This window comes from Oncorhynchus gorbuscha, linkage group LG05 (assembly GCF_021184085.1).
Source record: "Oncorhynchus gorbuscha isolate QuinsamMale2020 ecotype Even-year linkage group LG05, OgorEven_v1.0, whole genome shotgun sequence".
NCBI classification, from domain to species: Eukaryota; Metazoa; Chordata; class Actinopteri; order Salmoniformes; family Salmonidae; genus Oncorhynchus; species Oncorhynchus gorbuscha.
In genome coordinates this window covers 54930763-54956646 of record NC_060177.1, presented here as the reverse complement: position 1 = coordinate 54956646, position 25884 = coordinate 54930763, and the positions used below count along the sequence as shown (strand labels likewise).

The following is a 25884-nucleotide window of genomic DNA, read 5'->3' as shown; positions in this document are numbered from 1 at the left end:
GTCATCTCAGCATGCCAACTGCAGCTTGACCTCTTCGCGCAACCCTCTTCTAAATAGGGTGCAGAGCGCCGGTTCATTCCATCCACTGGATGCTGCTACTGTCTGAAAGGTGAGTGCTTATGTCACCGTGGTCTGGCCTTCCTGCCGTAGTTGGAGTAGGTGCTCACCCCCCTCTGGTGGATGGTCGAAGACCCCGCTGAACCCCTCATAGGAACCAAGATCCGCCAGACAACCGTAGCCCACTCCAACACTCACCTGGTCTGCAGGGAAATAACCGTGGCAACCTTAGACCTCTCAGTGGTGTGGGCTCTCATCTGATGTGTGAAAGAGGGAGCACTGGAGTAGGAAGCCACATGATTTGGATGGAGACCCGTCATATTTGTCTGGGAGGGACAAACGGGCATCGTTGACATGGGCAGACTATTGGACAGGCTGGGGTGCTGGCTCGACCCGTGATGGAGAATCCTCCGGTGGTTGGAGGTGACACCCCTCTGGAAATGTCAAAGAACCCGGAGGACCTCTTCCATAGCCATCCCCAGTTGTGCCAGCTGGTCGTGGTGTTGGAGAAGTAAGTGTCTATTTGCTGACCATCTGGGAGATGTCCTGCGTAACTTAACCGCTGATTCCATTTGGTGAGGTAGTATTTTGTAACATAGACACAGGTAATCAGGACGCAGTTAGTGAGTTCAATAACATGGACCAAAACAAGAGCAGCACCTGACATGAAAACAGTGTGCAATACTACCTGAAAACTAATGATAAAAGAGTGATATAAGAAGGGTAAGTAATCAGGGAGTAATGAGGTCCAGGTGTGAGTGATGATGAGATGCAGGTATGCGTAATGGTGGTTGCCAGGTGTGTGTAAATATGGGTTGCCAGGACCAGTGGTTCGTTGACCAGTGACGTCGAATGTCGGAGGGGAGGAGTGGGACTAGACATGACAGTTGGTCCCATGTATCATGAGCTGAAGTAAAAGATCCCAGAAATGTTCTATATGCACAAAAAGCTTATTTCTCTCAAATGTTGGGCACAAATTTGTTTACATCTTTGTTAGTGAGCAGTTCTCCTTTGTCAAGATAATCCATCAACTTGACAGGTGTGTCATATCAATTAGCTGATTAAACAGCATTATCATTACACAGGTACACCTTGTGCTGAGGACAATAAAAGGCAACTCAAAAATGTGCAGTTTTGTCACACAACACAATGCCGCAGATGTCTCAAGATTTGAGGGAGCGTGCAATTGACATGCTGATTGAAGGAATGTCCACCAGAGCTGTTACCATAGAATTGAATGTTCCATTCTCTACCATAAGCCGCCTTCAATGTCGTTCTAGAGAATTTGGCAGTATGCCCAACTGGCCTCACAACCGCAGACCACTTGTAACCATGTAGCCCAGGACCCCCGCTTCTTCTACCTGTACATATTGCAATACAGCTATACACCAAGGCAGCATAAAACATTAGTAACAACTAACTGTTAAGAACAATCTACACTTCACACAACTCACTTTGGGCACACACACCATCCTAGAAGTCCAGCGATATGAGTGAGTCCAGTTGTTGATGGGCAGAGACAAAGATGTTGTTTTCTACCACTGCTTGAGGGAGACAGCAAGTATTGTGTGACCTGTATGGTCAAGAGGATGAGCAGATGTCCAGCCCCCTAACAACCTTCCTAGCAACCTATCCGGAAACAGCTCCCACAGGTCAGGGGGAGTTTGTGCTAACCTGCTGTTTTTGACTCTCTCTCTCTCTCTCTCTATGGCAGCTGCTGTTTCAACCTCTGAAAGCTGCAATATGTAACTTTTTGGGCGATCTGACCAAATTCACATAGAAATGTGTGTTATAGATATGTCATTTTCATTGAAAGCAAGTCTAAGAAGCAGTAGATATGTTCAACTGTCAGCTTTAAATACACTATTTTTGTTTATTGAAAATATATTTCACAGTGGTTTGGATGGGACAATGATTACTTACACTATATATTGCTTGTTTTGTCAAATAAACGGAAAGTAGACTAACTATGTTAGCACCAAGGAAATGGTGTAGTGATTTCTGCATATTGCACCTTTAAGGGAACCCCTTTTGGCTCAATTACACTCCCAGAGGCAACACTTTCATAGCCTAACGCCTTGATCACACCAACATTGGTTTCGCAGATAGAACAATGAGAGTTATTTCACCGGATGTATAAATCTGAAGCATCCACTTTGCATTTCCACTCACTACCAAATATACCAAATATGGTAGTGAGAGGAAGCCTACTGGCCAGCTGTGGGAGTGGATTTGGGCAGACATTCTGCAGATTTTCTCACTGATGACACATTTGATCTCAATACAGTTATCAACAAACTGGACTACGTTTTGTAGACTTTACCCTTTTCAAAATCTTTTAAAAAGCACGTTGTTTAGAAGGAGCACAAAGGCGAATCGAGTTATTGCACTTCACAGAGGTGGCGTTCACTGACAGAAATATGCGGATGCACGCTAGAACGCGTCAATTGGATCTTGCTAGTTCGTGCTTGGCTATGCCCACTTCCTTGCTTGTTCTGCCCGCTATGACTCAGTTATTCCCATTGGAAACGACAGTTTGTGGTCTATCTTGGTTTAGTTATAAAAAATCTTTGTAGTTATTTCATTTTGGTACACCTGGGACCAGATTCACAAAACCTTCTTAAGAAGAAATGTCTTCTTAACTGCCATTTTTCCTAAAGAAGAAAGTTAAGCAAATGTCTTATGTTTCTTCTTAAGCAAAAAATTAAGAAGAAATTAGATTCTTGAAAATAAAGTTATTGGAAATGTTCTTAATTCCAAGACAGCTAAACCGTTGTCTTAAACTCAGGTCAGTGAGAGAAAAAGCAATTGAAAGCAATTGAACATGTTTAGCTAGATAGCTAGCAAAAACGGTTGCCTGGCAACAAATATCTTAATAATATTTGTAATAAGATTTTTGAGAAGAAAATCATTAAATCTTGAGATATTGTTGAGTAATTGGATTTACGAAGCATTTTATAAACTTCTTCATTTTTTTTCTTAAGAAGCTTCTTACATTTTTGCGTAAGAAGTGTTTTGTGAATCTGGGCCCCGAAGTACATACATTTCCAATAGAACGCTGGGTTTGCCTTGCTGCATTGCGTTGCAGAGGCAGTTGCAGTGCGTCCTGTGTAGTGCATATGGGGTAGACGAGTCTAGATGATGAGATTATTATTGATAAGAGCGATACTACTTGTATTTCTCAAACAGCAGTCAAGCATCATGTCACCAGAATAAGATCATTGATGTTTATTAGAAAGGCGCATTAAGATCACTCTGCACTTTCACCAGGAGGTTGGTGGCACCTTAATTGGGCTCATGGTAACTGCTTGAGCGGAATAAGTGGAATGGTATCACATACATCAAACACATTATTTCCACGTGTTGGATGCCATTCAATTTGCTGCATTCAAGCCATTATTATCCTCCCAACCAGCAGCCTCCAATGTTCATCATAACTTGTTTCATTTGTAGCCTAATAAACTTCATGGTTTCTCGAGTCCTCGTGGAAGGACCACATACCATATCATCTCGTGACTCCCAAGTTTATTTTGACATTATTTATAGTTGCGCATCAAGTCCTTTCCACCGACATTTCTCGCATAATTCATTTTACTGACACAAACATATCCCACCATGTTGAACAAACAAATGATTTGTCGGCATTTCTAACATTTTACCTTAACTTCCTGTTTCCATCAGAGCTGTTTTGATTTACTCACAAAACTGGAATGGAAACGTGGTTTAAGAAATCTATTTTACCTCTCAATTTGTAGTGTATATATTAAATATGTAATTTGTTAACATCAACTCAAGAGGGCAATTGAACATTCCACATCTGTTTTCATTTAACCAAATTGTGTCAGGATTTTCAATTTTCCTTATTGGACTGCATGGAAACTTTTCCGTAGTCATGGTAGTGAAGCGCAATTGTGGGATGCACATTGCTAGGTGGGGTTTATCGTGTGGCTGTATAAATACATGAGCGCAACTTCACAACGTCTGCAAGCTCAGTCTGAGAAAGTTTTCCAGTCCCTATCTTTGAGCAGCCGGTAAAATATCCTATTTTTGATTCGATAAACCTACTCCAGGAACTTGAACATCGAGCCCAGGTAACAGTAATTTGTTTGAACCGTGTTAAACTGGGAAAGTAACTTCCCCGCTAGCCTACATTCTAAATACGGCTACGTTGTCAAGGAACTTTATTGTACTTAGCCTACATCCTTGTTTGTTTGTCGTTTAGGTAGGTGTGTGTGCGTGGCTGGCGTAGTAGTGACTTTTTAATTATTTTTTAATAATAATTTTATATAGGGGATCCTGTTATGTCTTAAACCATTGAACTAATTGAGTAAAATTGACGAAACGGTTAATGTTTTGGGCGAGTTCTACATGAGTCTAGGCGTGGTCATCACACGACTTTTGCCATACCATTGTGAAATAGATGGGGGCAATTTGTTCTGCGGTGACAAAATGCATAATTTGTGCATACACGAATTATATCCACATGTTATAGGATAATCATTAGAGTAAAATTAAACATGCCTATCTAAGTGGCAGTCCTAGCCAAATATTTTATGTTGTACCAGATTCAATGAGGCATAAAGTGTACGAGGTTGTTGGATGAGTCCACTGAAATGTAATTTGACCAAATTGGTCTTGTACTGTAGCATATTCTGGAAACAAAGAGCCTTTCGTCCCTCCATTTTAACACTCAGAAATGCAAAAGGCCTTGGTGTTCAATACAAAGGATGTTATTAATACTGTGGTTATTATTGAATCCCCCTTGACCTCTCTCTTCAGACCCGTGCCACCATGTCCTTCATCGCAGCCTTCTTGCAGCAGACCGTCTATCTGGGCCTACCCGATGACTCTGTAAGGTTCTGCTCCACTTTCTAGAGGGAACTTCCCAAATCAGCTTTTTTTTTCCCCCCTTGTGGTATGCATGTGTGGAAAGTTACCAGGCAGTGTTTGTATATTTGTAGCTGGATTGAAATGAGGGGGACCGGGGAGGTAGGACAGAAGTCAGACCAAAAGGGATGGCTGTTAAAGATAAAGAAAGGGGGTCAGAGTCTGAGATGCAAAATAATGGGAGGAGCATACTTGTGACTCATAAAAAGGAATTTAGGAGCCCTTCCCTTCAGAAACAGTTGAAACCGGGGGAAAACTGCACAATTCCTGCGCTTTCCCCCGTTAGTAACATATTCTTTGTATGATTGTTAACATACTCTATGTGGTATGGGCTGTTCATTTCTTTGCTTCTATATCATTGTTCTGTATTTTGTGAAGATGTACATTAATTCACTGCATGGAAACTAAGTGTTTCTCTCTCGATCTCTCAGACCTTACCCAATCAGGGCACTGTGACTCCTGACCTGCATTTCAGTGTCGATGGGGATGTAGGCATCTTGGATAAGGCCATCAAGGCCAAAGGTGAGATTGACATACTCTATATGTCTGTTACATATCTACTTTCACCCCTAGCTAGGTCCCGTACCACAAAAAATGTCTCTCCATGCACTTTTTGTTTTCAATTTAAAGTTTTATTACCTTTTTGTTTTTCAGTCAAACAAAACAATTCACATGTGGCAGACATAAATAATATAATTAACAACACATTTCCAGCAGCACTATCATTAATTGTTAGATATTTCCAGCTTTGGCTGAGATGAGCACAGAATTTGTTTAACAGCACCTTACACATTGATATATCAATCACACACATTTCCTTAATCACCCCATTCTGTCAAGTTGAAAATATGTGACTCGTGTTAGGACACTAAGTGTATGTCTCGTGTACCTACTTACAGGAGAGCCATTTGAATGTAAACTGTTTATTTTTTTTATAAAATTGTTTTTTGGTAGAAATGCCTTCTGGAACATGTGAACTTTCGTTTGCCTTAACAAATGTGTATACCCTCTGTAAATAAGAACTTACAGTAGTGACATACATTTTCAAACCCACAACCCTGGCGTTGCAAGCGCCATGCTCTACCAACTGAGCCATACGAGTATTGTTTCTGTATTGAATATCGTGATACTAAGCCTGGTAGCAAAGTACAAAATTGAGTATCATGACAACACTAGTGTGAGCATGTCCGGGTCAGTGTTCATTGTTTCTTGCTGGTGAGTAGTCAGGGTTGCTTCACCATTTGGCCGGGGCCATTCAGAGATTTTGTGTTAGTAAAAAAAAGGGCTCATGGATTAGGCAACATGCGCAACAGCCTTTCTTATTGAACAAGTCCCTCCATCTTGTGATGTAGGTGTGGATGAGAACACCATCATTGATGTGCTGGTGAGGAGGAGCAACGCCCAGAGACAGCAGATCAAAGCTACCTATGAGAAGGCTAGCGGCAAGGTAAGCTGTGACACATTTACCAACACAGTAGTTTGGTTTAGGATATGCGGGTGGGTGGATATGCGGGTGGGTGGAGTTTGCACTTTAGAACCGATGGAATGATAGAAATTGTGCAAACACCAGCCTAACACACACACACTTGTGTATGACTGTGGAAGTGTCACCCCTCTCTCTGCAGCCTCTGGAGACTGCCCTGAAGTCTGCCCTAAAGGGAGACCTGGAGGATGTGGTTCTGGCTCTGCTCAAGACCCCAGCCCAATATGACGCCCAACAGCTCAAACTGGCCATGAAGGTAAACGTGCACGCAGCTAGTCACTCACTAACTCTGAATATACTACTACTTAGATTACAAACAACTGTGCAGATTCCGTCTTGTTTGGGTAAGCCTAGAGACTGTAACAGAATACAAATATTTAAAGAGTAATCGGTGGTGGGGGAAAGTACCCAATTTTCAACTTGAGTAACTGTAAAGATGCCTCAATAGAAAAGGACTTCAGTAAAACATCCAGTGAAATTCTACTTGAGTGAAAGTATTTGGTTTAAAATATATTTAAGTATCGAAAGTATAAATAATTTTATTAATCAAACCAGATGGCACTTTATTTATGGGTAGCCAGGGGCACACTAACATTCAGACATAATTTACAAACGAAGCCTGTGTTTAGTGAGTCCGCCAGATCAAAGGCAGTAGGGAAGACCAGGGTCAAGTGTTCTGTTGATAAGTGCGTGAATTGGACCATTTTCCTGCCCTGCTAAGCATTCAAAATGTAACGAGTACTTTTGGGTGTCAGGGAAAATGTATGGATTAAAAAATATATATTTTTCTTTAGGAATTTAGGGAAGTAATAGTACAAGTTGTCAAATATAAATACCCCGAAAAACAACTTCAGTAAAAGTACTTCAAAGTATAAAGTACTTTACACCACTGAGTAATGAATCAGTTCTGAAGGAGATGCGATGTCGTCATTCAGTATTCTTGGTCTGCTGCTTAGTCACACACACCCACCCACCCACTTCCTCACATTCAGCCCAGAGTGACTCATTCTGATGTATTATTACACTGTTGTGAGGCAAAAAAATGTGACTTTTACAACTGGTGGGACTGTTTTAATATGTGAGGAGACTGTGCTGACGAGTATCTACTGTACTTTAGATTTCATGATGGGATGTGTCTGGTATAGCGGTAGACTCAAATGAGCTATTATTGAACAAGTGCAGGTAGTCCCTCCATGTGTTGTTTTTGGGGCATAATTAACACTGCCCTGCACTTTCTGTTTGTGTTATCCGATCCTGGACTTTTCTTAGCTTTACGACTGATGTGACCTGACCCTTTTGTCCTTGTTGACTGTTCACACCCCTCCCCTCTCGACTTCACTCTCAGGGATTGGGCACAGACGAGGATACTCTGGTTGAGATTCTGGCCTCCAGGACCAATAAGGAGATCAGAGAGATAAAGAAAGTCTATAAGGGAGGTGTGTCTGCAATATTTAAATATGTCTATGTAAATGTCCTGTATGTGATATTTCCAACATACCAATAATCATGGCATTTTCATTGCTAGAATACAAAAAGGAGCTAGAGGATGACATCAAATCTGACACAGGCGCAGACTTCAGGAATGCTCTGCTCTCGCTCTGCAAGGTGTGTTTTATTCTTTGTGTGTTTATAGTTTGTTTAAAGCTAAATAGTTTGGCACAATTAACATCACTCACCCTCTCTCACTCGCTTACTGTAGGCTACTAGGAATGAGGACACCATGGTGAACCAGGAACTTGCTGACAGTGATGCCAGGGTATGGAGGAGAGGAAGAGTGAATGTGTGTCAGAATCAAGTTTGGGCACCGCAAAGAGTCAATGTGTAATGCGAACCCTGTGTGTGTGATGCCCGTGCCTACTGTATCTGTCTAGGCCCTGTATGAGGCTGGAGAGAAGAGGAAGGGAACAGACTGCTCTGTCTTCATTGACATTCTGACCACCAGAAGTGCTCCTCAGCTCCGCCAAGGTGAATATACACACAAACTGCACATGTATACACACATTTGGTAAAGAAGACATTGCCCAATAAGCTTACACTATTTATTTTCTCACCACCTGTTCATTATGTCGTAGCCCTATAGTGTGATTTGTTTCTGTCATCAGTTAGACCAGGGGTGTCAAACATGTGGCCCACGAGCACATTCAATCTGGCCTGCGGGTGCTTTGTTAGGGGTGGGGGGGGGGTTATTTTATATATTCAGTCAACATTTTAAATGACCAACTAAATCAAAACTACAAATGATAATGGACCTACATTCATAGTAAGCTGGCCAGAGTGACAGGACTAAGTCATTGAAACGAAAGCTAAGTCAGGGAGCATTGGAAGTGACATAGGACCTTATTTTTACTGCGACGATGTATAGTACATTTTAAGTATGGCCCTCCGAACCTCAGTGAAGACCGAATGCAGCCCGCAAAATTAGTCTGACACCCTTCTGTTGAAGTCAAGTGACATATTTGTCCAGAATTTATTTTAGACACTTCATACATTTCTTTTCACTGCAAATACCTGAGTGTGGACTTCAATGATAAAAAATTAATAAAAAAATGTTAATTTTGGTCAACACACCACAAATGCTAATAGAATCTAGGTGTTTTTTCCCCCCCTTTTTCATACACTGCATGTACAAGCACACATGGTTGATACTGTATAATAATTTCAAGTACGTAATCCTTTCCCACTCTCTCTTTCTCTCAGCGTTTGAGCGGTACACCAAGTACAGTAAGGTGGATGTGGCAAAGGCTATTGACCTGGAACTGAAGGGAGACATTGAGAACTGTCTGACAGCCGTAGGTGAGCGAACACAGCCAGGTCCAAGCCTAGTAATATTGCAATACACAGATTATTTAAGGACAATGTCCATGTCTTCTGCTGCATCACACCCTTCACTAGGCCTTAGTCCTGTAACATTACATCATGGGCTCCATTTTCTTCATTCAAATAAGGCCACACTGAGCAAAATAAGTCTTGAGACTAAAATAATATTTTATTTATATATAAATGTAGTTTCATATTATCCAATTACTGATTGCAAATGCCTGTCATTTCATTCCTCTGTTTTGTGAGGACAATGGAGCTCTATGTCTGACTTAAGAAAAGTCCATAGGAACAGCTGGAAAGTATCTTAGCTGACATTTTCAACCTCTCCCTGACCCAGTCTATAATGCCTACATGTTTCAAGCAGACCAACATAGTCACTGTGCCCAAGAATGCCAAGGTAACCTGTCTAAATGGCATCTGTAGCCATGAAATGCTTTGCAAGGCTGGTCATGGCTCACATCACCACCACCCCAGACCCACTCCAATTTGCATACCACCCCAAAGGATCCACAGATGATGCTGTCTTTTTTTTGCACTTAACACTGCCCTTTCCCACCTGGACAAAAGGAACACTTATGTGAGAATGCTATTCATTGACTACAGCTCAGTGTTCAACACCATAGTGCCCTCAACGGTCATCACTAATCTCAGGACCTTGGGACTAAACACCTCCCTCTGCAACTGGGTCCTGGACGTCCGGGAAGGGCCGCCTCCAGGTGGTGAGGGTAGACGATACATCCGTCACACTGACCCTCAACACGGGGGCCCCTCAGGGATGCGTGCTTAGTTCCCTCCTGTACTCCCTGTTCACCCACGACTACGTGGCCGCTCATGACTCCAACACCATTGTTAACTTTGCTGACAACCCAACTGTGGTAGGCCTGATCACCTACGATGAGACAGCCTATAGGGAGGTTAGAGGCCTGGCAGTGTGATGCCAGGACAACCTCTCCTCAACGTCAGCAAGGCAAAGGAACGGATTGTGGCCTACAGGAAACAGAGGGCGGAGCACGCCTCCAGCTACATCAACGGGGCTGTAGTTGAGCGGATTGAGAGCTTCAAGTTATGTCCACGTCGCTAAGGAATTGTCATTGTCCACACACCAACAGTTGTTAAAAGGCACAACACTTCTTCCCCCTTAGGAGGCTGAAAAGATTTGGCATGGGCCCTCAGATCCTCAAAGTTCTACAGCTGTACCATCGAGAATGTCTTGACAGGCTGCATCACGACTTGGTATGGCAACTGCTTGGCATCTGACCTCAAGGCGCCACAGAGTAGTGTGTACGGCCCAGTACATCACTGAGGCAGAGGTCCCTGCCATCCAGGACCTCTATGCCAGGCTGTGTCAGAGGAAGGCTCTACAAATTGTTAATCAGACACCCAAGTCATAGACTGTTCTCTCTGCTACCACACGGAAAGCGTTACTGATGCACAAAGTCTGGAACCAACAGGATCCTCTGCAGCTTCTACCCCCTAAGCCATAAGACTGCTAAATAGTTAGTCCGGGGTAGCTATTTGGTTAACTGCATTGACCCTTTTTGCACAAACTCTTCTGACTCCTCACATAGACATTAGAGGCATATCTATCCTGTTGCCGAGTCACTTTACCCATACTTGTATGTACATATCTACCTCATACCACTGCACATCGCCGCAGTCCTTGTACCCCGTGTATATAGCCAAGTTATCGTTACTCATTGTTTTTATTCCTTGTCTATTTTTCTCTGCATCGTTGGGAAGGGCCTGTAAGTAAGCATTTCACTATGCCTACACCTGTTTACAAAGCATGTGTAATTAACATTTGATTGAATCTCCTCTACCTATCCCGCTTGTCCAGTCTTAGCCTTTTGGGGGCCTTAAGCAAGTCCCTACCTTGAGACAGTTTTGGAGAATGCCCCTTGTCGATGCTGTCACTTGACTGTTTTTCCTTTGTCTTTCAGTGAAGTGTGCTGGAAGCAAGCCTGCTTTCTTTGCTGAGAAGCTCAACATGGCAATGAAGGTGTGTTAACTGTTAAACATTGTTAGGTTTTATGTGCCAGATGAGAGGTTGCTCTGGGTCCTGATCATTATGGTATGTAACAGAAATTCATATTAAAAACAAAAATGAGCATTTCTTGTTGGAAAAATCCTGGTAGTTTCTCCCTGTTTAGTACATTTTTCTACTTGTTTTAAGATGTGACATTCTACACAAGAACACTGGTTATGCACATACTGTACAAGACCGCACAAACAGATCTTGATTTAGGGTAAGGAGCTTCCACTATCCAGTTATACATCTTCAGTTTGTGTGTCTGTGCCATACCCCAGGGTAAAGGAACCAGGACCAATATTCTGACCCGGGTCATGGTGAGCAGGTCTGAAGTCGACCTGGCCCGGATTAAACAGGAGTACAAGAAGACATTTGGGAAATCCCTCTCCCAGGAAATTCTGGTGAGCAAACGTCTCCACTTTCTTTAGTGGCAATAAAAGACAAGTTACTGTTTTCCCAGATTAAGCATAGTACTGGACTAAAAATCTAATTAAACAGATCCTCCATTGAGAATGTTTTATATCCAGGACTAGACTTAATCAAGGGGTCTGGGGAACTGACACCACCCCCTCCGAGTTAAGTAATGCATCACATTGTGTAAGGCATTCTGATTACTAGGTCCAATCGGCATCTGGACAAAAGACAAACCATTTGGGAAATATGGCATCTGAAAATAATTTAACTAAAATTGTATAATGGTGTGACATGATTGACCTTTACATTTTGCAGAGTAACTCTGTGCGCTGTCTCTTACCTCCTTAGGATGACACCAAGGGAGACTATGAGAAGATCCTACTGGCCCTGTGTGGAAGTGACAACTAACTTTCTCTCAGATCTCACCTGGAGCCAATTACCACAGTGCATGAGTGCCAATGGAGAATAATGTACATAAATGTTCCACTCCCAAATGCAAAATATTATGGTTCATGACAACTGAAATGGCAGTCATGATGCATTGTTCTCTACCTGCTAACAGCAATGAGCACAGTAAACATGGTAAGCAGCATTGACAAATATTTAGCCAAGCTTCAGCAGACTTGAGGATCTATAGTGCAATATACCAGACACCATTTGTGTGGCAAGAATATGCAGTAGCGTTGTGCCCTGGATAACTGGTCCTTTGTGCAAATAAAGTGTTTTGTGGCTCCAAATTGTCTGACTTTATCTGTGTGTGTATTTTTAAGTCTCTGCAACATGGTATGTTTATTTTCAAAATGCAGCATATAGGTTAAGGTTTAATTTGAGAATCAACAACTTCAGACCATGCCGTGAGCTCAATTCACAACATTGTAAAACACAGGCAGACATGGTATGTGTGATTAATACAAATGAAGGATCTCTCTCTCGATTTGTAAATGGCTTTAATTGTATTATCTACAGTAGCTAAGATGGTCATGTGATGTTAGTGCATGTAAAGCAGAAGAGGCTGGGGGGGGGGTTGGAGGATGGGCTCAATGTAAAAGGAAACCGTATCAAGCATACAGAAACCACATGTTTGATGCCATTCCACATATTCTATCCATTGAAATAAGACTATATTGTAAGGCAGGCCTAATGTCATCTTGACTGTCGCGCTCACCTCGGTCATCATGAAGCTCTTTGAAGGCTGGTCATGGCCCACATTAAGGCCAGCAGGCCAGGCACACTGGACCCACTCCAACAGATTCATGGAATATACCGTTTACATTGATTTTCACACAGCCGTAACACATCTGGACAAGAGTAACATCTACGTGTGTATGCTGTTCATTAACTACAGTTCAGCATTCAGCATTGTTCCTTTCAAGTTGAAAGTGTGTGTTGCCCAGCAACAGCCCCAAAACATCACCGCTCTAGAGGAGATCTGCATGAATTACAGTACCTGTGGTGGCAGGTGCAGTGAAGACAGAGTTTGAGCCTCGTCCAGTGGGAGTGAGATTTCTGGAGAGAATGGACCCTTGCCTTCTGGCTAATCCAGGTTGGGTGGAGGAGGTTGGGGACTGTTGAATCGGTAAAAGTCACTCGAAGTGGACTTGTGATTTTTTTTTTTTTTTTTGGTGTGTCTTCTGCCCAGAGGGACAGGGCACTCCGTACCACACGCCTCGGGACAAGACGTGACTTGCTTTGCTCTCCGGAGCAGGGCGCCATTGAAAGGAGTGATAACTGGGGTGGAACTATGTGTTAAGAGGGATCATCTGAAATTGAAGATTACCAGTGTCTGCGACACCCATGGTTTGGTGCCACACAGACCTGGTGGAGAGCCTGCTGAAATAGAGAAGACACTGGGCTCGTTTGAGTGGTAAGGCGAATGCAACCGACTGTAGACAAAAGTTGAGGGTGGGGGGGGGGGGGTGCATTACGAAAACTTGTGGTTTTCCAACAGCAAGGCTCAGTGCAACATGCCAGTGTTGCCATTGTTTATAAAAGTTGTTCTTTATAATGTTGAAATAAAAATGTCTCCAACCTCGATATCAAAAACTGATAATCTATCAATCAAATTGATTTATAAAGCCCTTTTTACATCAGCAGATGTCACAAAGTGCTTTTACAGAAACCCAGCCTAAAACACCAAACAGCAAGCAATGCAGATGTAGAAGTACGCAGGCTAGGAAAACTCCCTAGAAAGGAAGGAACCTAGGAAGAAACATAGAGAGGAACCAGGCTCTGAGGGGTGGCCAAAATAAGTGTGTACATTTTACAATCATTTGGTGAGAGCCTCAAATATCACTTCATTTTTACATATCCACTGTAAAGGCCTACGTGAATTACGGCAAAGTTAGTTCCTGTTTGACACAAAAACACCTTAATGATTGGTTGACAATAAAGCCTCCCACAATGCAGGCAGGCGATGGCCGCAGGATGAAATTGTTGAAGAGGAACTGCTGAAACTTGCAATCGACTGCAGTCAAAACTTCATTAACTTTGATCACATGATTTTTATAAAGTAATTTAGGCGCAAGTCTGACCATTTTTATCACCATGATGCAACACACTTTGAAAGGTGGTGACCAATGATGGTCACTGACTTGACAAAAGTGATCAGCTCGAACATGCCCACTATGTCCTGCTGAGTTTTGATGCAGAGTCTGAGACCTTTTGTCCTGAACTCATTACAGTGTTTTAGGTGCCAAGCTTATGGTCATGTTGCAGCAGTGTGTAGGAAGGAGATGCCTTAATGTGAGAAGTGTGCAGGAGGGCATGAGACAAAGGAACGTGCAGTATCCCTGGAAAAAGCTGTGTTTGTTAACTGTAAGGGTACCCATAGTGTTGGAGATCAGAAGTGTATGGTGAAAGAATGGCAGGTTGAGGTTGACAGGATCAGAGTAGTACAGAAGGTGTCGTATGCTGAGGCAGTGAAGAGAGTAGTAGAGGAAGATGGATCCAGGGCGAGAGATCCTAAGAGGCTTCCTGTAAGTAGGTCGAGGCCAGTAGAGAGTGATTGGAAAATCTTGTGATTTGTTAAGGTTGACTTCTTAACATTCATAGCAAAGGTTATTAATTGTACCGCAGAAATCACAGAAAATAGATGTTGTGGTGGCAGCTGCAGTTGAACGATATAGTGTCCTGTCCTGCCGGCGGCCAAGTAGTGGAATAGCGGTGAGGTTGTAATGGGTGTAGGGCTAGTTGGTAGGGCAATTTTTCTCCTCTTTTCTTTTCCCTCTTTGTGTCACAAAATGTAATGAATTCACACTACAGAACAGTAGGTAGACACCGCCCACACAATAGGTGGCGGCATGCACCTCTAACGAATGTTTGCGGACCGCCGTAATAATATATAAGAAGAAGCGTTGTGGCCGAATCGCAACTGTGGTGGTGCTTGGGAAAGATGGCGGAAGTGGATGATGAGTTCGAATCCAGCAGCGCGTCGAAAAAAGTTGGTGAAGACGAATGTTCAGAATGGGCAACAGCAGTATTGAAAACTGGAACAAAACGGAAATAGTCTAAAATTGGAGTGGATGATACGTGTATGAATGATAATGAATCACTTCTTACTGGGATGCATATGTGGGAGACATGTTTATTTATGTGTCGAAAATGGTGAAGTATGCGATGGGAAAAGTGGAGTCTGTCAGAGTGACCAGGTGTGGTCTTATTTTGATTAATTGTATTTCTGAAGAACAGAGGAAGATTTCAGTGAGCCTAAAAAGAATCTGGACAACATAAGTCTTGTGTTTTGAACTATTGGAGTAGAGCACCCGTCAAAGGAGTTCTCTCAGGGGTGACGATGGAACCCCTGAATAGAATTCCTGGTGTGGTTGGTGCCCCGCTGGGTGAATGGGCAAAAATAAGAAAGTCTGTCGGGTCCTGTTGTTTTTTGGTAAAGAGCAAATACCAACGCATGTGAAGCTTGGTTATGTAATATATGCTGTAAAAGCTTTTGTCCCGAAACCATTGCACTGTAAGAATTTAAAAGAATTTGGCCATGTTTCAAGTGTGTACAGATGGACAGAGTATATTGAAGAACGGTGTGTAGAAGGACGACAGTGTTGCATTTGTGGTGCCGATCATGATCCCGAGTTCCTGGAGTGCCCTGTAAGGGTGAAGGAGATTCAGGTGACAAAAGTTAGTGGTCAATCGAATCTCCTATGCGGAGGCGATTCAAATAATTGAGAAAACTAGTGAAGTTATGGTAGTGGACGCACCCTGTAGTAAATGTTTGCTCCCAGTCAAAAGATATCCTGTGGATTTGTGGCGTTCATTGCCACAGTTATAAATTGTACGGCACAGGTCGCAAATAAATCAAAGACAATTGACATTATTGTGGCTGCGGCAAAAAAGTGTTTGTGACTTAAGGATTTTACATGTGAATACTTACAAGGGGTACTGCCGCCGGAAGACCCGCCCTCCCAGGTTCCCCTTGCGCATGTGTAGGGATCAGATCTGTTTTATTATAGTTTTTTACAACAGAAAAGTTGTTTGATTTAGTTTATTTATTTCGTTTTTGGTAGTTTGGTCGTTTTTTCTATATATATTTTGGGGAATCCTGTTTCCATCCCACACAGCAGGTGGCGGGAATGCACACTAAATTGTGCAATCGTCAATATTCCAAAGAAGAAGAATCTGTGAAAAAAACATTAATTTCGCTCCCAGATTCGTATACTGCAGCTACTGCTTTTTGAGCTCAATACAATGATTATCTGGAGATAAGTAAAGTTATTTAAAAAAAAACATTCTCTGAAGAAGGTAATTCCGCACTGCATGGGCAATAGATAGTGAGAAGAGAGTATTAATGTAAAAGATCTAGTGGACATAGTGGTAGGCAACCTTTTCGATTTTACGGTAGAAATGTTATATATTGCATAGTTTTTAAGCACTACTAGTCAAATGAGCGGCTATTTTAGGTCAACAGAGCCAAACGCCCCGGAAGTAGTTTTTCAAGGGCAGGGCGGAAGCTGATCAGCTTCGTCTAACAGATTCACCTATTCCAGTATGTAACAACACAACGTTGAAAACAGATTGCAGTGAGACAAACGTTTTATAATATTTGAAAAATTACGACCGAAATTGCTAGCTATTGGGACGCGCTGATACTTGTTCTGAATTGGATTTGGTATCACAGCGTTAGCTTGATTATTGGCCATGCATGCGTATTGTTTGTAAGTGGTATGTCTAGCCTATTTACCGAGACATTGTTAGATTAGCTTGCTACTACCTTTAGCTTGCTACTATCTAAAGGTCATGTTTGGGCTGTAAAGTTGTATCTAGACATTATCCCATTATGTCATACATTTAGTTCAAAAGGAAAATTAACTAGTTAAAGTTAATTCCTGCTGGTGAAAAAGCAAACGTTCGACAGCTGTCTGATGCATCAGTCTGCAATAATAATAATGTGTTTATTTCACTTTGCATAATAAAACCCCAAACTATGTTTCTTGCGAGTTCAATTCCGTGCTCATGTTTAAAAATAAATAAGTATTTTTATGTATTATTTTAAGGATAGTGACAGGTAGAGAAGGAGATACAGAGAGTAGGGAACGAGGTGGGATTTGTAACCCCATTTCCAGGTGGCATGTGTGGTCTGGAGTCAGCAGTTCTACCACTACACCAGACTCCGGCACCAATTTGCTTATGTTTGTGAACTTTTTGTCAGTGAAATGATCCCCTCTCTCTTCCCCATCTCTCCTAGCCTGATCGACCCATTCGATCAGCTCCTGCCGGACCATCGTCATGACTTGAAGAACTGTCCTGTTCCATTGAATCATGAATGACAAGCTGGTTTTCCTGGGCCTCCTGTACTTTGTCCAGGGAATCCCCTATGGGCTCCAGTCCTCGCTGCTCCCCGTCTACCTCCGTGGGGGCGGGCCATTCCCTCACACGCATCGGCCTGACCAAAATCCTCTACTTCCCCTGGGTGCTCAAAGTCCTCTGGGCGCCTCTGGTGGACCGTGTGGGCACCAAGCGGCTCTGGCTTGTGGCTACTGTCTCTGGCCTGGCGTTCACCTGCCTCTCCAGCGCCACCCTGTCCCCAGAGGCCCACATCTGGGGCGTGGCGGGGACACTACTGGCCATGAATGCCCTGGCGTCGGTTCAGGACATCGCGGTGGACGGGGCCGCTGTGGGACTGCTGAAGGGCCGTAGCGAGCTGGGCCTGGGCAACATGGCCCAGGTGGTGGGCTACAAGGCCGGCTCGGTGTTTGCCGGGGGCGGGCTCCTGGCTGTGATTGATGTGGTCGGGTGGGGCCCTATGTTCATGCTGTTGGCCTTTGTGTACTTCGGTGTGGCGCTGTTTGTGTGGGGGGCCCCCGTGCTGGATGATGAGCTGTTGAGGGGCCAGGCAGAGGGGAGGAGGGGTGTCCAGTCGGACGCTGTGCATCCCTGGAGGGTGTGGCGGAAGCTGCTATCAGTACCTGGGACGCCCTGGACCATAATCTATGTTCTCACATACAAACTGGGTAAGTCTGCTAGTCTGTCTGACAGCCATGCACACTTGCCTATTGTACCAATTGGAGAAGTAGCTAAAAGTCCTAACACTAAACCTCAACTCTCAGCCTACAGACTAAACCTAATCCACTGTGAGGCTACTACATACATAAGAAACCCACTATGTCATAAATGACTAGACCGTATGCCAAAACATGTTTTCTCGTAGTTGTCCAAGACATCTAGGCTACCATCTCATTGATGTGCGGTGCCTGTGTTGAAAAGCACAGAGATAAATCTACATTGAACAAAAATATAAACGCATCATGCAAACATTTTTATGATTTTACTGAGTTAAAGTTCATATAAGGAAATCAGTCAATTGAAATAAATTCATTAGGCCCTGATCTTTGGATTTCACATGACTGGGAATAAAGATGCCTAAAAAGGCAGGGGTGTGGATGAGAGAACCAGTCAGTATCTGGTGTGACCACCATTTGCCTCATGCATCGCAACACATCTCCTTCGCATGGAGTTGATCAGGCTGTTGATTGTGGCCTGTAGAATGTTGTCCCGCTCCTCTTCAATGGCTGTGTGAATTTGCTGGATATTGGCAGGAACTGGAACACGCTCTTTTACACGTCGATCCAGAGCATCCCGAACATGATCAATTGGTGACACGTCTGGTGAGTATGCAGGCCATGAAAGAACTGGGACATGTTCAGCTCCCAGGAATTTTGTACAGATCCGTGTAACAACGGGACCATGCATTATCATGTTGAAACATGAGGTGATGGCGGTGGATGAATGACACGACAATGAGCCTCAGGATCAGGTCACGGTATCTCTGTGCATTAAAATTGGCATCGATAAAATGCAAATGTATTCATTGTCCATAACTTAAGCCTACCCATACCATAACCCCACCACTACCATGGGGCACTCTGTTCACCACGTTGATATCTGCACACCGCTCGCCCACACGCCATCTGCCCGGTACAGTTGAAACCGGGATTCATCTGTGAAGAGCACACTTCTCCAGGGTGCCAGTGGCCATCGAAGGTGAGCATTTCGCCCACTGAAGTCTGGTACGACTCCGAACTTCAGTCAGGTCAAGACCCTGGTGAGGACGACGAGCATGCATATGAGCTTCCTGAGACCTTTTCTGACAGTTTGTGCAGAAATTCTTCAGTTGTGCAAACCCCCAGTTTCATCAGCTGTCCAGGTGGCTGGTCTCAGACGATCCCGCAGATGAAGAAGCCGGATCTGGACGTCCTAGGCTGGTATAGTTACACGTGGTCTGCAGTTGTGAGGCCGGTTGGGTGTCCTGCCAAATTCTCTAAAACGATGTTGGAGGCGGCTTATGGTAGAGAAGTGAACATTCAATTCTCTGTCAACAGCTCTAGTGAACACTCCTGCAGTCAGCATGCCAAGTGCACACTCCCTCAACTTGAGTCATCTGTGAGATTGTGTTGTGTGACAATATTTTAGTGGCTCTTTACTGTCCCCGGCACAAGGTGCACCTGTGTAATAATCATGCTGCTTAATCAGAGATGCTCACTTCTTGAGATGCTCACTAACAGGGATGTAAACCAATTTTTGCACAACATTTGAGAGAGAAACTTTTTGTGCATATGGAAAATTTCTGTAATCTTTTATTTCAGCTCATGAAACATGGGACCAACACTTTATATGTTGTATTTATTTTTGTTCAGAGTGTATTGTTTTACTATATCTATGTTGAATAGTCCTGTCACGTCATAATCTATCTCCACTTTGAAAAGCTTTACTGAATATAGTATAGCCAAAGTTTCATACCATTTAAGAATGACATTTTTCATTTAAATGACTTAACACATTCTCAACTCATTCTCTAGGTAATTGGGGATTAGAGCGTTTTGATCGGGCAGTATCTGTTTGAGTTCTATGAGAGAACATGACAAAACCTTCTGGGTTGTATTCATTAGTGCACTACGTCGCAAAGCCTTTTACAACTGAAAACAGAACAAGCATTTTTTATTGGACAAGCTCTGATAATCCCATCCTGTGTAGTATTTACTAAGGCAGGCAACAGAACACATTTTTAGACGGTTTGCAATGATGAACACAATTATGCATTTTATACTGGTCCAATCCAAGTAATCCCCTCGCTGTTTCAGTTTTCTACAGTTTGGTGCCTAAATGAACACTACACAGTCCCATAGCCGCTTTTGTGAGGTAAGGAGGACTTGAGAGGCCTTTTCTCCATTCAGCTGTGGTCTCATTTCTCACCACCAGATGTCTCTGTTTCCATACCATAGACTAGAGAGCCCTGCTCATCTTGTTGATGAATGAATGAAGGGAATGGGGTTATTACCAGGGATTTGGTAGTGAGTCCAGAACCTACTAAAAGTCCTGTTCTTAGAAAATATGACACTTTGAGCTGTGTGAATAGCATTTATGTAGAAATCAACAGGTATGTATTAGGCCTAGTGAGATGTTAGGAATGTTGTCCTTTTTAAACCAGTTGTTTTGTAGTTCATATTTGCAAGATACAAATATTTATGGTAAACAGAGTTTGGTGTTTGGTAACAGAAGGAGATTATGTAAGGATTAGGCCTGGAGTGTCTTTGTGTCTGTGGCTCTTTTTTTTTTTTTCACGGAAAATGAAATGGAAGACGCAGCATCACACTGGTGTTTGTGTGGGTGGTGGGAAAACATGCTATTTTACATTTGCTTACATTTGATTGTGTGTGCAATTTTTGTTTTTCCTGTGTGTGTGTGTTTGTGTTTGAGAGAGTGTGGTAGGGTTGGCATGGTAATCAGATGTGCCCAGGCAGACCCTAGACAGGACCCCTCCATGACACTAATCCATATGATTGTTCACCAGCATCATTTCCATATCATCGTTATCACTACTGTCACCTTCTCCATCGCAATCAATGCCATTATTGTTAACATCATTATTAGGCCCAGGATGATACCATCATCGCAATACTCGTTAGTATCGTGTCAAGGAAACAAAACACGAAGCGTATTTAACTTCTTTAGGAAAACAGCTCTAATGTTGGAAACAAACATCATGTTGTCATCCAGAGTCACATGTATTTATTTTACAAGCTGTAGCACATATTTTAAATCACGCAGGTTCAAAGAATTTGGTCTGCTTCGTATTTCAATTTTTAGCCATGGAAAAAATATTGTGATATTGGTATCGTCACAGCCCTAGTAATCATCATATTAGTTTAGTTGTTCGCTCTTCTATTCAGACTGGAAGGTCAGACTGTTTGCGTTTGTGTGCGACTTTCGGGTGAGACTCGACAATGCGTGTGAACGTGAGATGGTATTATGTATGTGCAAGGGTGTGTTCGTGTGTCTAACTACATGCCCCCCCCCCCCAACACACACACACCTCTCAGACCCCTCTCCCACACACTCTTAATAAACACAGTGAGTTTTCTGTGGATGGATGTTGTAGTGTGGAGGCAGGACTGGTGCTGGGATGGCATGAGGAGATGTGGCCCAGTGTGTTTTTTCTTTATTTAACCAGGATTGGCTCATTGGGATTTAGGCAGCACCAAGTCATTACAAAAATTACACACAAACAACGTGAAAAACTACAAGTAATCTAGTAAAAACCATAGAATTCACAAGAGTATAACAAAATCAGAAACAGCAAATTAAAAACATTGATAGGTCAGGGAATCAGTCTTTTGCATGTGTCTGTGAGAAGACAGCATGGGCGATTCCTCTGGGAAGTGACCGGGTGGATGGGGTGGGGGGGTGGGATTAGATGAGACTGCCCCCGTCCTGTCCTCTCCCCGCCATACACAGCCGTAGGTTGGATTAGGAGGATCGCCTGTGTGACACAGGAGAGATGATGGCAGAGCGTGAAGAGGGGGCAAGAGGAGGGTTTGCGGTTGGTAAGTGGGGGGGAGAGAGTAGTGCAGGGTGTGGGGTTTAATTTTCAGAGAGAAAGAGGACTGCAGGGAGGCTGGAGGGGGCGATGAATTAATGAAGAACCACCACATGGTGCCCAGAGATACATAGAAAGGGGTGGATAAAGGCAAAGAGGCCTAAAGAGAGAGGACAGTATTAGGATGGTATAACATTACTTTTCAAATACTGTGGGTGGGGTTCCCCCAGAGGTTTTATTTGTAAAGCAAACCCACCAGTGGCCATGTTTGGTTGTCCATAACACTGCTCCCCTGGATTGCCTTTTCAGTGTTCGCTTGCTTTGTTAACCCAACTTGTTGACAATACCAGTCAAAAGTTTGGACACACCTACTCATTCAAGGGTTTTTCTTTATTGTTACTATTTTCAACATTGTAGAATAATAGTGAATACATAACTATGAAATAACACATATGGAATCATGTAGTAACCAATTGTGGAGGCCAGGTCATCTGATGCAGCACTCCAACAATCTCCTTCTTGGTCAAATAGCCCTTACACAGCCTGAAGGTGTGTTGGGTCATTGTCCTGTTGAAAAACAAATGATAGTCCCACTACGAGCAAACCAGATGGGATGGCTTAACGCTGCAGAATGCTGTGGTAGCCATGCTGGTTTAATATTGCTTGAATTCTAAATAAATCATAGACAGTGTCACGAGCAAAGCACCCCCACACCACCTCCTCCATGCTTCACTGTGTGAACCACACGTGGAGATAATCTGTTCACCTACTTTGCGTCTCACAAAGACACGGCGGTTGGTTTCATCAGACCAAGGACAGATTTCCACCGATCTAATGTCCATTGCTCGTGTTTCTTTGCCCAAGCAAGTCTCTTCTTATTGGTGTCCTTTAGTAGTCGTTTCTTTGCAGGAATTAGACCGCGAAGGCCTGATTCACACATTCTCCTCTGAACAGTTGATGTTGAGATGTGTTTGTTACTTGAACCCTGTGAAGCATTTATTTGGGCTGCAATTTCTTAGGTGCATTTAACTCTAATGAACTTATCCTCTGCAGCAGAGGTAACTCTGGGTCTTCCTTTCCTGTGGCAGTCCTCATGAGAGCCAGTTTCATCATAGCGCTTGATGGTTTTTGCGACTGCACCTGAAGAAAGTTCTTGAGATTTTCCACATTGACTGACCTTCATGTTTTAAAGTAATGATTGACTGTCATTTCCCTTTGCTTATTTTACCTGTTCTTGCCATAATATGGACTTGGTCTTTTACCAAAGAAGGCTAACTTCTGTAAACCACCCCTACCATGTCACAACACAACTGATTGGCTCAAACGCATTTAAGAAGGAAAGAAATTCAACAAATTAACTTTTAACAAGGCACACCTGTTAATTGAAATTCATTCTAGGTGACGACCTCATGAAGCTGGTTGAGAATGCCAATGGTGTGCAAAGCTGTCATCAAGGCAAAGGGTGGCTACTTTGAAGAATCTCAAATATAAAACATATTTTGATTTGTTTAACTTTTTTTTCGGTTACTACATCAAATCAAATGTATTTATATAGCCCTTCTTACATCAGCTGCTATCTCAAAGTTCTGTATAGAAACCCAGCCTAAACCCCCATATAGCAAGCAATGCAGGTGTAGATGCACTGTGGCTAGGAAAAACTCCCTAGAAAGGCTAAAATCTAGAAAGGAACCGAGAGAGGAACCAGGCTATGAGGGGTGGCCAGTCCTCTTCTGGCTGTGCCGGGTGGAGAATGTAAGAGGAGGGGCGCCAACCCAGACAGGAAGATCACGTCAGTGACTCAACCCACTCAAGTGATGCACCCCTCATAGGGACGGCATGGAAGAGCACCAGTAAGCCAGTGACTCAGCCCCTGTAATAGTGTTAGAGGCAGAGAATCCCAGTGGAGAGAAACTGGCCAGGCAGAGACAGCAACGGCAGTTTGTTGCTCCAGAGCCATTCCGTTCACCTTCACACTCCTGGGCCAGACTACACTCAATCATATGACCCACTGAAGAGATGTGTCTTCAGTAAAGACTTAAAGGTTGAGACAGAGTTTGCGTCTCTCACATGGGTAGGCAGACCATTCCATAAAAATGGAGCTCTAGGAGAAAGCCCTGCCTCCAGCTGTTTGCTTAGAAATTCTAGGGACATAGATTCCTTGTGTGTTATTTCATAGTTTTGATGTGTTCATTATTATTCTACAATGTAGAAAATAGTTTTTTTTTTAAATAAAAAAAACTTAACTGGTACTGTACATCGTAGGGCTGCCAAACAAAAACCATTGATTTCAAAGTTTAACAAACCATACAACTCTATGCACAAAGATTACGTTGAACAATTTAGACATTTACTGTAAGAACTTTGCAGATGCAATGTTTGATTACAGAATTACGGTAATGCCTCCCTCCGTTTATGCGACCACGTTTCCAGAAAACTGTTATCCATCTGCTCTGAATTAAGATTGAAAAAATGCCTGCAGAAAGAATAAGCTATGACACTTCAAATTTGATATTTTTTTGTTTTGGTTATTGAACTGCAGTAGGTGAAGTGGATTTACATCCGTTAACGGAATTACATCATGGGTCTCTGATCTGTACTTTATAGAAATACATAATGATATTCATAATTATGTATTTCTATAATCTTCATGGTGATGTATCCTGAATAGGTACACAAAGGTAGAATTCGGCAATATCCTTATTTTGCATATTTGACTATTTGACTATTATTATACTCATTGGCTTTTGGTTGTCCGGACCAGATCAAATCTGAAACAATCATAGACATACTGTGTTTCACAAGTGTTTCATAAGTTTGGACATCACAGTGGAGTTCAGTACAGTAGAGTACAGTAAAGTAGATGTGTACTTTACAGTACAATACAGTACATTATACTACGGGATGGGCACGGTTAGTCGAATATCAAACAGGCATTTGTGTTCCAATACGAGTTTCATTTTTGCAAGAAAAAACAATTATAGGCCTATTTTTAACACTGCGAAGGTCTTTTCTAAATCAAAACATCCATGTGACATTGTTACACACAAAGATATACCATGACATTTCAAATGATTTGATTTAATAAAAAAATCTTCATTGTAGTTTTTATGACGTGCACAGTGCGCCCCATTTAAAAAATAAAAAAATCAGTAGCCGACCAGTGGATGTGTGTAGCTTGTTGCTTATATTGGCCAATCAAAGGGATAAATGGGCTCAATGTGTAGGAAGTGGAGTGAGAGTTCACTAATGCAATGCAAGATGGAATAAAATTGCTGTTTTTATATGAAGGGGGTTTGAGAGAAAGCGCAGCATGTGGCCTCAATTAGCTTCTCTAGGCTACTCCAGTCCAGGCGGGCACTGGGATGATAAACAACATTGTGGCTGCTAAAAGTTAGCTCTTCTCGGCTGTAGCCAAGTTACCTTGGCGTCTCTCCCCGTCTGCTCACTCCCATCTCTCACACAGCAATAGAGCGCCAGCCTCTAGCCCTCGCGCAGCAGTGCTTAGGTTAATAGGTAAAAAAATATACGTTTCAAACTACATGCGTTTCGGATATCCAACAAAAATTCATGATACTATTCGAATAGTGGAATTATTTCAAACTCCCTTCCCTACATTGTTGTATACCCAATGCCTTACTGTACAGTACTGATCTCTACTGTACAGTACTGTACTTTTATTTACTGTGCTCTACTACAGCCCCCGCGCAGTACTGTACTGTTCTCGACTGTGCTCTGCTTAAGTGATAATGCCCGAGAAGCTGGTGTTTGGAGGATATATTGGCAATGGTGTTGTCTCGTGTCGGCAAACCTTGCCAATATCTCCTCCAAACACCGGCTTGGAGGCTATTATCACTTTTATACAACGGGTTACCA

General features: G+C 42.8%; 2 protein-coding genes across 2 annotated transcripts in view; both read left to right on the top strand.

Annotated features, from left to right (window-relative positions):
- The first annotated feature begins 3978 nt into the window (after positions 1-3978).
- Positions 3979-12427, top strand: LOC124036082 (annexin A1-like). Its single transcript, XM_046350223.1, has 13 exons — positions 3979-4148; positions 4837-4908; positions 5376-5466; positions 6297-6391; positions 6570-6683; positions 7773-7863; positions 7953-8032; positions 8127-8183; positions 8299-8392; positions 9125-9220; positions 11188-11246; positions 11555-11677; positions 12039-12427. Exons 2-13 carry the CDS (start codon positions 4849-4851, stop codon positions 12096-12098), a joined length of 1020 nt encoding a protein of 339 aa, XP_046206179.1. The 5' UTR covers positions 3979-4148; positions 4837-4848; the 3' UTR covers positions 12099-12427.
- Positions 12428-16638: 4211 nt separating this feature from the next.
- The window catches only part of mfsd3 (major facilitator superfamily domain containing 3), a 40427-nt gene continuing 31181 nt past the window's right edge, over positions 16639-25884 (top strand). Inside the window, 3 exon segments of the mRNA XM_046350222.1 lie at positions 16639-16717; positions 17383-17549; positions 17551-18148. Coding sequence (XP_046206178.1) covers positions 17457-17549; positions 17551-18148 — 691 coding nt within the window. The 5' untranslated portion in view covers positions 16639-16717; positions 17383-17456.